The sequence below is a fragment of the Echinops telfairi genome, unplaced genomic scaffold (genome assembly GCF_000313985.2).
Source record: "Echinops telfairi isolate 266 unplaced genomic scaffold, ASM31398v2 ScPeMD7_2010;HRSCAF=2546, whole genome shotgun sequence".
Taxonomy (NCBI): domain Eukaryota; kingdom Metazoa; phylum Chordata; class Mammalia; order Afrosoricida; family Tenrecidae; genus Echinops; species Echinops telfairi.
This window is the reverse complement of record NW_022105908.1, coordinates 17,994,434-18,006,845: the sequence shown is the minus strand read 5'-3', so window position 1 is coordinate 18,006,845 and position 12,412 is coordinate 17,994,434. Positions and strand designations below refer to the sequence as shown.

The 12,412-nt window shown below is 47.0% G+C and overlaps 1 protein-coding gene across 2 annotated transcripts in view; it reads right to left on the bottom strand.

Annotated features, from left to right (window-relative positions):
- The window catches only part of STX8 (syntaxin 8), a 301,784-nt gene that overhangs the window by 106,943 nt on the left and 182,429 nt on the right, over positions 1–12,412 (bottom strand). For both annotated transcript variants that reach the window (XM_045293406.1, XM_045293405.1), the window contains exon 7: positions 7,106–7,207. In XM_045293406.1, the coding sequence (XP_045149341.1) occupies positions 7,106–7,207 (102 nt within the window). The remainder of the gene's footprint in view (positions 1–7,105; positions 7,208–12,412) is intronic.

Sequence of the window (12,412 nt, the reverse complement as noted above, 5' to 3'; positions counted from 1 at the left end):
CGGCGAGACAGGGGAAGGCTTAGATGAGATGCACGGACACTGGCTGCCACGGTGGACTCAAACCTCCCATGGTGAGGCCGGCACGGCATGGGCAGTGTTCAGTTCTGCTGGGAACAGCGTCGCCGTGAGTCAGAGCCGACTCAGGGGCACCAGGAACAACGCTGTACTTCTCCATGGCACTTTCTGAGGACGGCTGAAAGGTCTTCCATAGCGGCTGTCCCACTTTACATTCCCTCCAGCAAGGGAGTTGGCTCCAGTCTCTCCCAGGCTCACTTGTAATGGTCACATAAACATGACAAGGACCAGAGAGAGGGTGGCTTTGGTGGGAGGACAAATGGATGAGGAGGTGAATGAGGTGAATGTGAAACAGCGGTTCCAAAGGACACCTCACAGGTCGGCTTTTTATTAGTCCCTCAAGGTGTGTGGTTTAAAATGCGAAGGTACTGTCAATGCTAAAGCCTTGGGAGGTTTCATGAGATGCTCCAGCTTCTCTCTGGAAACGTAACACAAAGGAAAAGCAACGTCGGCCATCGGGCATTCCCGGGCTGGCGTGTCCACTCGGCAGAACTCTGCTGATGGCTCGACAGCTGCGCGAGGAGAAAACAAACACAGGTGCCTGTTCTCTTCATGCCTGTCTGGTTCCCTGAGGGCAGCTGAAGGCATGATGGGAGTTGTGAACTTGGAAAAACAGGCAGCCTGGAAGCAGCAGCTTCCTCCTGAAGAAAGAGAGCAGGTCTCCCAAGGGGACAAGGCTAGGGCTGCTAAGAGAAAACATTTGTGGGGAGCTACGGGAGGCGAAGCGGGCACCTCCACCTCCACTTCGGCCAACAGAGGCCTCGGCCACCCATTTCTCACTTGGAGTCTACTTGGGGGGAAACCAACCGTATCTCAAACCAAATGAGGATGCTAATGTCCAAACCAGGCTTTCTGTGCTGGTTTCAGGGTTAAAAGCCCACAGCACCCCCAGGAACATTAACGGGGGCAGGGATGCCATGAGGGCAGGGGAATGGTGGGAGGAGATGTGATCGCAGTGATCGACGTAAAACATCTACTCACCCAGGATGATGAACAACAGAGACACGGGTGAAGGGAGACAGCGGGTGGCATAAGATATGAAAATAATAATAATTTATCAAGGGTTCACGAGGGTGGGAGGGAGGGGGAGGGAAAAAATGAGGAACTGAGATCAAGGGCTTAAGTAGAAAGAAAATGTTTTAAGAATGATGATGGCTGAGTGGCGATACTGGGAGGGTAGAGGGAGAGTGGGTTGGAAAGAGGGAACTGAAGGGAGACGTCAGACAGGGCAAGATATGACAAATTAATAATTTATAAATTGTCAAGGGTTTACGAAGGAGGGGGGAGAGGGGAGGGAGGGGCAAAATGAGGACCTAATGCCAGGGGCTTAAGTGGAGAGGAAATGTTTTGAGAATGATGAGGGCAATGAATGTACAAATGTGCTTTACACAATTGATGTATGTATGGATTGTGATAAGAGTCATATGAGTCCCTAATAGAACGATTAAAAAAAAAAGAATGATGGCAATAAATGTACAAATGTGCTTGACACAATGGCTTTATGTATAGATTATGAAACGAGTTGTACGAGCCCCCAATGAAACAATTAAAAAATAAAATGACGATGGCAACCTATGTACAAGTGTGCGTGACACCATGGATGGACGGGTTGTGATAAGAGTCAGATCAGCCCTGACTCGTGATCCTCCTCCATGCGCAACGGGACGAGTCATTGCTCGGCCCTGCACCAACTGCATCATCACTGCCGGAGTCCAGTAGGGAGGTTGCAGGGTAAAGTAGAGCCTTCCAATCTCAGGTGCTCATCCACTAGCACTGAAACAGCCAGCACCCTGCTTCGATTCACAGGGTACTTGTTGGCTTGCTTCAGAAGCCGACTGTCTGGCCTTTCTTCCTGGTCTGTCTTAATTAAGAGGCTCTGATCTGGGCTCCCAGCTTCAAACTCAAACTCCTTGACGTCAGGTCCACTCCCCCCACAGCGACCCTGTGGGACAGGGTGGAACTGCCCCTGTGGGTTTCCGAGACCATACGTTTTGACAAAAGTACAAAGCTTCATCTTTCTCCCATGGAGCAGCAGCTAGTGGTTTTGAACCGCTGACCTTGTGGTTAGAAGCCCTATGTGGTTAGAACCACTCTGCCCAGCAGGGTTCTTTCCAGCATCATAGCAATGAGAAGCCACCACAGTATGGCAAGCTGACAGAAGGAGGGTGGACATTTAACGGAGCCAGCATGTATTGAGAACCCACTAGGACCAGTCTTACCTGCCTACAGGATCTCATCTAATCCACTGCATCGCCATACATTCTAGCAATCACTAGCCTTATTTTATAGACCACGAAACTGAGACAGAGCACGGAATTCTTCAAGTCAGTCATCTGTAAGCAGTAGAGCCCCAAGCTCCAACTCCGGTTTGTCTGGCTCTATGCCCACAGGCCTAAGCGTCCTCCACTTCCCTCAGACTGTGCGACTGCCGGGAGGAATTGAACGCCACACTCCACAGTTCGAGGCTGTGACGTGACAAAGGTGCCCTGTAGGGTCAGCACTGGACTGCTGACCACCAGGCCTGAGGTTCCAAGCCACCAGCTGCTCTGCAGGAGAAAGATGAGGTTTCCGTTCCCGTGAAGACCAAGCCTCAGACACCCCGCATAGGGTCCCCACGAGGGCCGTGGGTGTGGTTTTGGGTGAGAACGTTGGTGCTGCGGTGGCCCAGCTTATTTCCCACCACGTCCCTGAAACAGAAACCTCGCTACAAGCACAACCGATGCGGGCATTCAGGCCACATGACAAACGGAACAGGATGCGGAGAAGCAAACTCAGCCTTCAAAGCCTGGGGATTCAGAACGCCGAGCCTGAGTTTTCACGACTGCCTCCTCCAGTCAGATGCAGACAAGGCTCTATTTTGAATTCTAATGAGGCGGAGGCACACTGAATAGTTACACTGTCCCCACGAGAGCCAGACCTTCATACACGTGTGCTTAATGTGAGACTCGGATCAGAAGATACGTATCGGTACCAGCAGACAAGCATCGGCCTCTGCATTTACCTTTGGAGGCTAGGGGAAAAAAAAAATTAATAAAAATAAGTGAATGGATACAAATGATCCTGTAAATATATTAAATGGCATGCACGGGGAGAGGAAAAGGAGAAAGCAGGCCGAGATGGGTCAAAGGGGGTGAGGCGTTTGAAGTGCGGGCTCCCGTGAAAGGACCACAAAGCAGGGCCTGGAGTCTCTGTTAACAACTGAATCAACAAATCATCATCAGGTCCCTCCTCTGTGTGGCCTGCTGGCAGTGGGGTCTGTATTTACAAGGAGAGATGGGCTCACTGCGAAAGCATCTGTTTGTGAGCTATCAGACCAGCGAGGAAGAAGTGCTGAGGGTAGGAAGCCAAAAGCCCATTTCACGGTCCCCAATGTATTTGTGTACCCCTTTGAGTCCAGTGATGATGTGCCGGCGGCTTTCCCCGCCCGCTACATGGCAACAGAGCTCCCTGCGAACAGTCATCGAGTTGCACTTGAGTTCCACGGAGGACCACACCATCCACGTAGGCAAATGCACACACCTTGTTTGTGTGTTACATACAAAATGATCAATCCAGCCTGGAATTTGGGCAATGCTAAGGAGTAACTCTGAATCGTGTCTTCAGGCTCTCTGACCAGTCTCCTGCCTCCCAAATGTCTTTCTTCTCAAGATCTTACTTTCCCTTGCACGACATTTGAGTCTCCTCTTCTGAGAGAAAGGGGTTTACTTTTTTCTGATCAGTGGCTTCCCTTTACTACTGCTACCAATTATCTCCACTGAGTTTAAATTTTCAGCTGTTTGGGTTTTTAAATTTTTATTTATTGCTGCATGTTCTGTTTATCTCTCTCTCTCTTTTTTGACGGTACTTTTAAAAGTTTGCTATTCTCTGAAATGCTTGCGAGCTTGTCACTTATTCCTTTCCATAAAGTAGGCATCACTGATTTTACGATCCATGTCTGATCATTCTACTACTGCCCACCAGTGCAGCCTGGTTTCTACCGTCTGCTGGTTCAGGTCCACGAATCTTTCACTGGGTGCTGGTCGTTGCCTTTTTAAAATTGGCTGTGTGCTGATTCCCAGAGACCTAGGACACATCAATCTTCCTCCAGAGAGGGCTTTCCTTTGCTTCAGCACCTGGGACTAAAACAGGCAAGTCAGCCTCAAACCAAATGCAGCGCCTGAGGTTTCCTGAGCCACCCTGCATGTTTAGGCACAGGGCACAAGCCCTCAAGAGAGGCTTTCTGTCACTACGACTTGTCCCAGATGCTACTTTTCTCTCAGTGACCAGTGGTAGCAACCTCCAAGAGGAGCCCAGCGAGAAGAAGGAAAGTTGAGTCAGGGTTCACGCTTACCCTGCTGGTGTGGCTCTCTGGGGTCCCAACTTGACACTTCCCAATGCCTGCATTGCCTCCACCTACCCCTTGCCTGCCTGCATGGGCTGTGGAAGTCCCTGACTCCTGCCTGCAAGAGGCCTTTATCAGACAAAGAAAAAGAGCGGACAGGAAAGTACCTAAGAGTTTGCAGGCTGGAAGCCAAAACAATGATCAGTCTGCCGTTTGCCAAGGGCTGCTGGGCCTACTCGGGAACCGCCACAATGTGCCTTGTGTTCATAGGCTCGGTAGTGCTCAGCCGAAGACTTAGAAAGCCACTGTGGAGTGTCATAAATACGAGTCTGAGTTCCCAAGAGCTTGAGCAGTCGCATCCGGAAACTTCATCAACATGCGCAAGCCAGCATTGCGGGTCAATGAATGCATAAGTAACTGCAATTCTCCCTTTGAGAAAGATTAAAATGCAAATTGTTTTCCTTTCCAGGTACCGGACATCAGAAATGACAGCAGGATAGTTTCTTGGTTGGTGAGCTAGGCTATCAATGCAGCTAGTAAGAAAATAGTAGGAAAAAGGAACTGAAAAGACAAGAAGTTTTTCTGTAAAATATTTCTATGAAAAGAGCATGTGTTGAGAACTACTATCTTTAAAATATTTTTAAAAACACTGTATGTCAATAAAAATGTTCACTCCAAATACAGTGAACATGATTACTTAACAAACAAGCAGGATTCCCAGGAAAGTTGTAACTTAGTTATAAGGCTTCTCCCATCTTGAAGTAAATCATAAAAATCATCATCATAATACTTGCTCACTGCTTACAATGTGGCAAACATGATTCTAAGTGTTTTACAAAGGGGCTTCAAAGTGTTAGTGGGAAAAGTGGAATGAAAAGATAATGAAATTCTCCCCTTGAACTTTTTAAGTCTCCTCGTGAAGATATAAAACATAAACATAAAAGAAATGACAAACAAGGTGTGTCTATTCACGTATTCCTTTGAAGCATATGGCATTATTGGTCCCCCTTGGAGACGAGGTCACCAAAGCGTAACCAGGGACTTAAGGGACTGAGGTCACAGGGCTGCTGGGTGGCGGTCCGGCCACCTGGTGATGGAGCCCATGCTCTACCATCAACCCTCCACGGACGTATGGAAAGCCTGGACAGTGTTGGACACTTTGTATTACTAACAAGGCTGCTGCCACAGAAATCAGAGACCAGAGGGACAGCAGTGGACTAGCTGGATGAAGGCTGTTGGAACCCCTGAGACCATGGCCTTTGGCCACCTTTTGGGTCTGGAGAAGAATTCACTCCCGTGGTTCAACCTTCAGCCAAAGACTAACTCCCGGGAGGCGAACAATAACACTCGAGGGGCGCGTCCACACCATCTGCGATCAGAGGCGGAGCATCTGCTCAAGGACAAAGTTCATAAAGGTTAGGGAAGAAGGAAGGACAGACAGGAACCCCAGGGAGGGGCGAGGACAGCGAAGCTACATCGTGGGGGCTGCAATGAACGACTCGAACCAAAACACACACTGAAGGGACCGTGGAAAACCACCTGCTCTGTAAACCTTCACAATTAAAAAAAAATTTTTTTAATTAAACATTTAAATTAAAAAAAAATTTAATGCTTTTTTTAAGAGAGGCAGTGGTGGGCATGAACCCACCTCTCTCTGGGTCCGAAGTCTCAGGGTCTCTCGTGAACAACAAGTTCCTGTGGTCGGAAGTGATGGAGGAAGACTGGTGGAGGAACACCTGCCAGGGTGGCTTGGTTTTTCCAGGATGCAGAAATGAGCACGTGATCACTGGAAGAGAACCCAGATGGAGTGGGTGCTACCTGAAGGATGAGATGTGCTAGGGGAGGAGGAGTAGAAAGCAAATAAACTCACTGCTGTTGAGTTGACGCTGACTCACAGGACCGCTAGAGGTCAGAGTAGAGCTGTTCCTGAGGCGGTAAATCTTTATGGGAGTAGAAAGCCTCTTTCCCCTCCCTGGGAGCTGCTGGTGGGTATGAACTGCGGAGGTTGCAGTTAGCAGCCCAGGCATAACCACTATGCCACAAGGGCTCCTTGGGGAAGCAGGTGATAAAGGCCCCTCAGGCCCCTCATCCTGTAGGATTCTCGTCCTATCCGACAGAGAAGAGCTGCCCTATGGAGTCACAGGGCAGATTCTCACATCTTTCTCTGGCAGAGGGCTACTCCCTGTGACCCACCGATCTTTCCACTAGGAGCTAAGGGCTTAACCAGTCAGTACCAGGGGTCTCCCACGCGAAGTATCAAGAAATGATAAAGTGACCTGTCCAAGAAGACATGACTTAGTAAAGGCTTTGAGCCCCACTGGACTTCCGAACCTGGCTCTTAACTACTTGGCAGTTCAAGTTTCACGGGGAAGCTTATCATTAAAAAGGTACAAACCCGAGTTAGATCGCCTTTCCCTCCACAAGGCACCCCACCAATCACTTGCAGAATGTCGTACAATTGCCAAAACCATTACTCTCTATCCACATGCAGAAATTGTTCTTAATTTTAAAAAAATTACCCATGTATTATACCACCTCTGAGTCTGAAACAATTCATTTCCTTCTAACCAGACCCAAGTGCCTTTAACAAGGTCAATGTGCCGTCAAAGGAGGCAATCTGAGTCAGGAAAACCACCAAATCCCCAGTCTGTGGGCGACTCCAAGCCGAGTGGACCCGCACGCAGGACCAGGACACTAGGTAGGCCTTACCACAGGATGCCGACTTTTGGTCCACCCTGCTCACACGCCTTGTTTCGGTGCGAAGTTTCACATCTGTATTCTCCACCAGGTTGGCAAGGTCATCAATGATCTCTAGGGGGGAAAACAAAGATGTGTGATGAGAACTTCAAAAATGCTCTGCTTCACTGCAAAACCATATAACTTACCAACGCCAGCCCTACTGCCATCAGGTTGACTTTGACTCCCAGCAACCCAATGGCGCACAGTGGGGCTGCTCCTTTGGGCTCCCGACACTGAAAATCTTCATGGGCAGCAGAAAGTCTCATCTTTCCCCCAGGGAGCAGCTAGTGAGTGGGTTGGTGGTTTGCACTGCCAGCCTGGGAGCTAGCAGCCCAGCCTTAACCCACTGCTCTACCAGGGCTCCTTCAAAACCATCTCTCTGTGGTATGTTCCTAGTAGTCATTCACAAGTCCAGAGAATAAGATAAAGCACTTGTGCGCATGTTCTTTGGAAAGAGAAATTCTCCTTCAAAAAGGCAAAGAAAAGCAGTAAGGGAACAAACGAACCAGTTTAACACTGTTTAAAACGAACCTCTAGGTGACAAGAGGAGAAATGTCAACAAATTCTAGTGTAAAGAAGCCCAAATTGGGGACGGACAACAGAAAAGTGGGTGAAGGGAGACGTCGGACAGTGTAAGACATGACAAAATAATAATTTATAAATTATCAAGGGTTCATGAGGAGGGGGGAGCGGGGAGGGAGGGGGAAAATGAGGAGCTGATGCCAGGGGCTTACATGGAGAGCAAATGTTTTGAGAATGATGAGGGCAATGAAATGTACAAATGTGCTTTATACAATTGATGTAAGTGGATTGTGATAAGAGTTGTATGAGCCCCAATAAAATGATAAAAAAAAAAAAAAGAAGCAGCCCAAATTGTCCCTTCTGGACATGGCAACAGACAGACAGTACAGAAGTCTTCTTGGGGAAGCCAGTCGGTAATGAAATGGAGCTGACCAAGAAATGAATGGACATGAAGAACCGTAATGGATGAAAAGGAAGACTTGAGGAGTGGGGCTTTGTTGGAATTGAAAACTTCTGTTCTACACAAAACACTGGGCAGGGAATAAAAACAAGCCAGAGACTGGACAGAAATATTTGTAAAGCACATATCTGATAAAAGAGTTTGTACCCAAGATATAGTAAACACTCCTAAAACCTAACAATAAGAAAAAGCTAAAATAAGAATGATAATAAAACTGGATTTCTAAAAATGGACAGAATATATGAATATATAAAAAATAAGACAAGAAATAAATGATATGAATATACATCTCATCCAGGGAGATATGCAGATAAATAAGCTTATGACCAGGAGATCAACAGAGGTTATTAGGGAAGTACAAATGAAAACAACAATGAAATGCACCACACCTACAGGCCTTGCCAGTTGCTATCCAGCCCATTCTGATTCATGGCAAAGCCTGTGTGCAGAGTAGAACTGCCTTTGAAAGTCAAGCACCAGGCCACTCGGCTGAGACACCTCTGGGCAAGTACGAACAGCCAACCTTTTGGCTAATGGTTGAGCACTTCACTGTCTGTGCCCCTCCAGAGACACACCTATCAAATTAAAGAACAAAACACACTGCCCTTGAGTTGATAGAACAATGACCCTGTGGAGGGTTTCCGAGGTCATGAATCTTTACCGGAGCACGGGAGTCTCATCTTTCACCCACGGAGCAGCAAGTGGGTGCCAATGACCTTGTAGTTAGCAGCCCAACTCTTCGTCAACATCGCCTCCAAGGCTCCTCAACAAACACACCTACTGGAATGGCTCAAATCTAAATCAGTGGTGACAACAAGTGTTGGCAAACATGCGGAGCAACGGGGACTCTTATTCACTGTTGGTGGGAATGCAAAATGGTATAGACATCGCACTCCTAGACATTTACCCGAATGAGTTGAAAACTTATATTCACACAAACACCTGGACGCGCATACTTATCGCAGCCTTATTCATAACTGTCGAAAACGAAAGCAGCCAGGATGCACTTCACCAACCAAACCCAGGCCACTGCCCATCAAGCCGATTCTGGCTCCGAGCAAACCCTAGTGTAGACGCACTAGACTGTTCCCTAGGACTTCCAGAGCCTGTAAGTCTTCCCGGAAGCCGATGGCTACATCGTTCTCTGCGGGGCGGCTGGTGGGTTCAAACTACAGACCTTCTGGCTGGTAGCTGAGAGCTTAACCACTGAGCCACCCAGGACTTCTTTACATCATTAGCTGAGTGAATAAACTACCAACTATGTACGTCCCTTATATGTTGTTTGCTACGTGAAAGATGTCAGTCTAAAAATACTACAGACTATAATGATGTCAACTATATAACATTCTAGAAAAGATGGTGGACAAATGCCATTACGCGTTTGTCAAAACCCACAGAACTCTACAATACAAAGAGTAAAGCCTAAGGTCAGCTATGGACTTCTGTTAACAATGATGTATCAGCGCTGATTCATCATTGTAACAGATGCTGCATCGATGTGAAATGGGAATAGCTAAATATCTGAGCGGGGTAGACAAGAGGCATATTGTAGCTAGCTCTCTGTGCTTTCTGCACAACTTTCTCCATGTCCACACATCTCTAAAAGAGTATTTAAAAAACCCCACCAGCACCAACAAAAGACAACTCTAGAATAGAGGAGCTGGGGCGATGCCATGAGAGAGCATAGAACAGAGTCCATTTAAGCACTGAGCCAAGAATACACAAGTATATAGATCAGGTTACAGAATGGTCTAAATGTTAACATCATCAACAGAGCCATTGTCACGGAAAAGTCAGGAAGTAGCTGAGGAGGGATGAAAGGTAGAGAGAAGCCGAAGGCGGTAACTTTTTCATCTTTCATGAAAGGGCATATCAAGCTGTTGAAAAGTGAAACATATGGAAGCATAATAACTTTCAGAAATCACCACACCCTCAACTTCTTATGTAATTTGCATTTATCTTTTTATGTTCATCTTTCAACATGAAATCACACGTGTATTAGGATCCTAATGTAAAAGCATCATGAATCGTACTTTTATACTTACAAAGCTGGATAATGCCAACCTCGTGTGAATCATGATTGCTTCTAGAGGGTGTGTTCTTGGTGATTGTTGACTTTCTTCCTTGAATTTTCCTCTGTTTGAATTTCTGATAAGGAGCTTCATGATGATCTAGTTTTAACATGTTGGCTCTCTTTTCTTCTTCCTTTCTCTCTGTTCTCTCTCAGTGAATGTTCCAGAACTGGGTCGTCCAATAGCAGTGACCAATACTCTTTAAAGAATGAACTAAACCAAAGGCGAATGCCAAAGTTTCCGGAATGATGTTGAAGCTGCTTTTCAAAGGCCATGTGGGCCAAGGAGCAGGAAGAAAGAGCTAAATGAAAAAGAACAGCATGTGAACGGCACAAACGGGCTGGGTGCTCCTTCCTCTGACCCTGGACGTGTCACCGCCACCTCTCAGGTCGCACCTGCCTCAGCTTACAGGGATGCAAAATGGCTGAAAGCAAAAGAAGTTCTAATTGGCTGGCCAAGCCAAGGAGCGGCACAGCGAGACTTGGGGGAGACAAGGTAATTCTCCAAGCAGGAGGCTTCAAAGCTTACATGGGTAGGGAAACGTGAAGAGGGATGTCAAATTGGGGGTGCATAAGGGTTCAGAAGTTGTTGGATGAAGAAAATGAAGCCAGTTTGGGGTAGATCTTGGTCTACGTATGCTCTTAGAATGTCTGTGGTCTCAAGAAGGCTGCCGGGAGGATAGGATGGCAGGCTCTGTGCTCTGCACCCCCAGCCCATTGAGCAACCAAAACGCATCACCAAAACAGGCAGTCGGCCCAATCTGGGCCTGTGTGAGCTAGCTGATCTGGTTGGACCTGGTTCTTTGACTCCCATCCCCACCTCCCGCCTCTTGGTTTTCTCGCATTTCTGTTGTTGGAGTCTCTCAGGACCCTTAAGAGGGAGACCCTACAAAGAACAACATTTGTGTTGTCTAAGGCAATTGTGACACCCAGCAATTTTGCGTCGTTCTAAATAACTGTCTCATACACGTCCTACACACCTCTCTGCACTTACGAAACCTCACACTGTTGTATTATAATGAATTCTTTACACGTTTATCAAAAAGCGTATGGCCACCCCCAGAATAGAAACTGACTTTCTTGTACCTCTCTGTCTCATAGCCCTGAGCGAGCACACGGCACATAGTAAGATAAATAAATACTAAACGCTGGCTGAGGCATTGAATGAATGGAGCCTAGGAGATAAAGGCGCTGAACAACCTTCCAAGCAAGTTGTTGCTTCTTAAAAAAGTAGATCACATGTAACCTCCTCCCTGGGGCTGGCCAACAGAAAAGTGGGTGAAGGGAGACATCGAACAATGTAAGATATGACAAAATAATAATTTATACATTATCAAGCATTCATGAGGGAGGGGGGAGCGGGGAGCGAGGGGGAAAAATGAGGCGCTGATGCCAGGGGCTTAGGCAGAGAGCAAATGTTTTGAGAATGAGAGTAACGAGTGTACAAATATGCTTTATACAATTGATGTATGGATGGATGGTGATAAGAGTTGTATGAGCCCCTAATAAAATGATTAACAACAAAAAGTACATCTCAGTCATGTTTGTCAACTGCTTCTGGACAAACAACAAAAACAAGAGTGCTGCTGTCAAGGCAATACTAACTCCTTGGGACCCTGGAGGACAGAGCAAAACGGGGCGAGGGGCTTCGGAGGCTTTAAAGAGTTCCAGACACAGACTGCCACCTCTCTCTCCCGGCGCTCACACAATGTACACCAGGGTTGCTGACGTCTACACAACACCAATCTCTCACCATTATGTTAAAAACCCATTCCTAATGCTGTACTCCCATGTATTCAGTTACACACTTGCTCCAGTTTTCCTGCCATCTACCTAAGAGTGCTGTGTAGGGCCCTTTTCCTCTTGCACATGGGTGTGGCCCAGAGTTCTTCTGGTCTTTCTATATGTTACTCCATACTAGTTTGATATGCTTTTTGATTAACCAGTCCTTAAATTGAAAGCCTGAAACATTCTCTGCTCTAAATGGCTCTCCAAAATTCTGAACATATCATCAATTGCCTACGACTTATTGCCACCTGGGCATTCCGACAAGCATTTGACAATCCATAGCTCTAACACCTGACTGGCCATCTGCCCCCAAATTTGGCCCCTCTCTTATATCCTCTAGCTCAATTCCTGGTGCCACCAAGCCAGAGATCTTTTTTTTTTTTTTAATAGTTTTATTAGGGGCTCATACAACTCTTATCACAATCCATACATACAT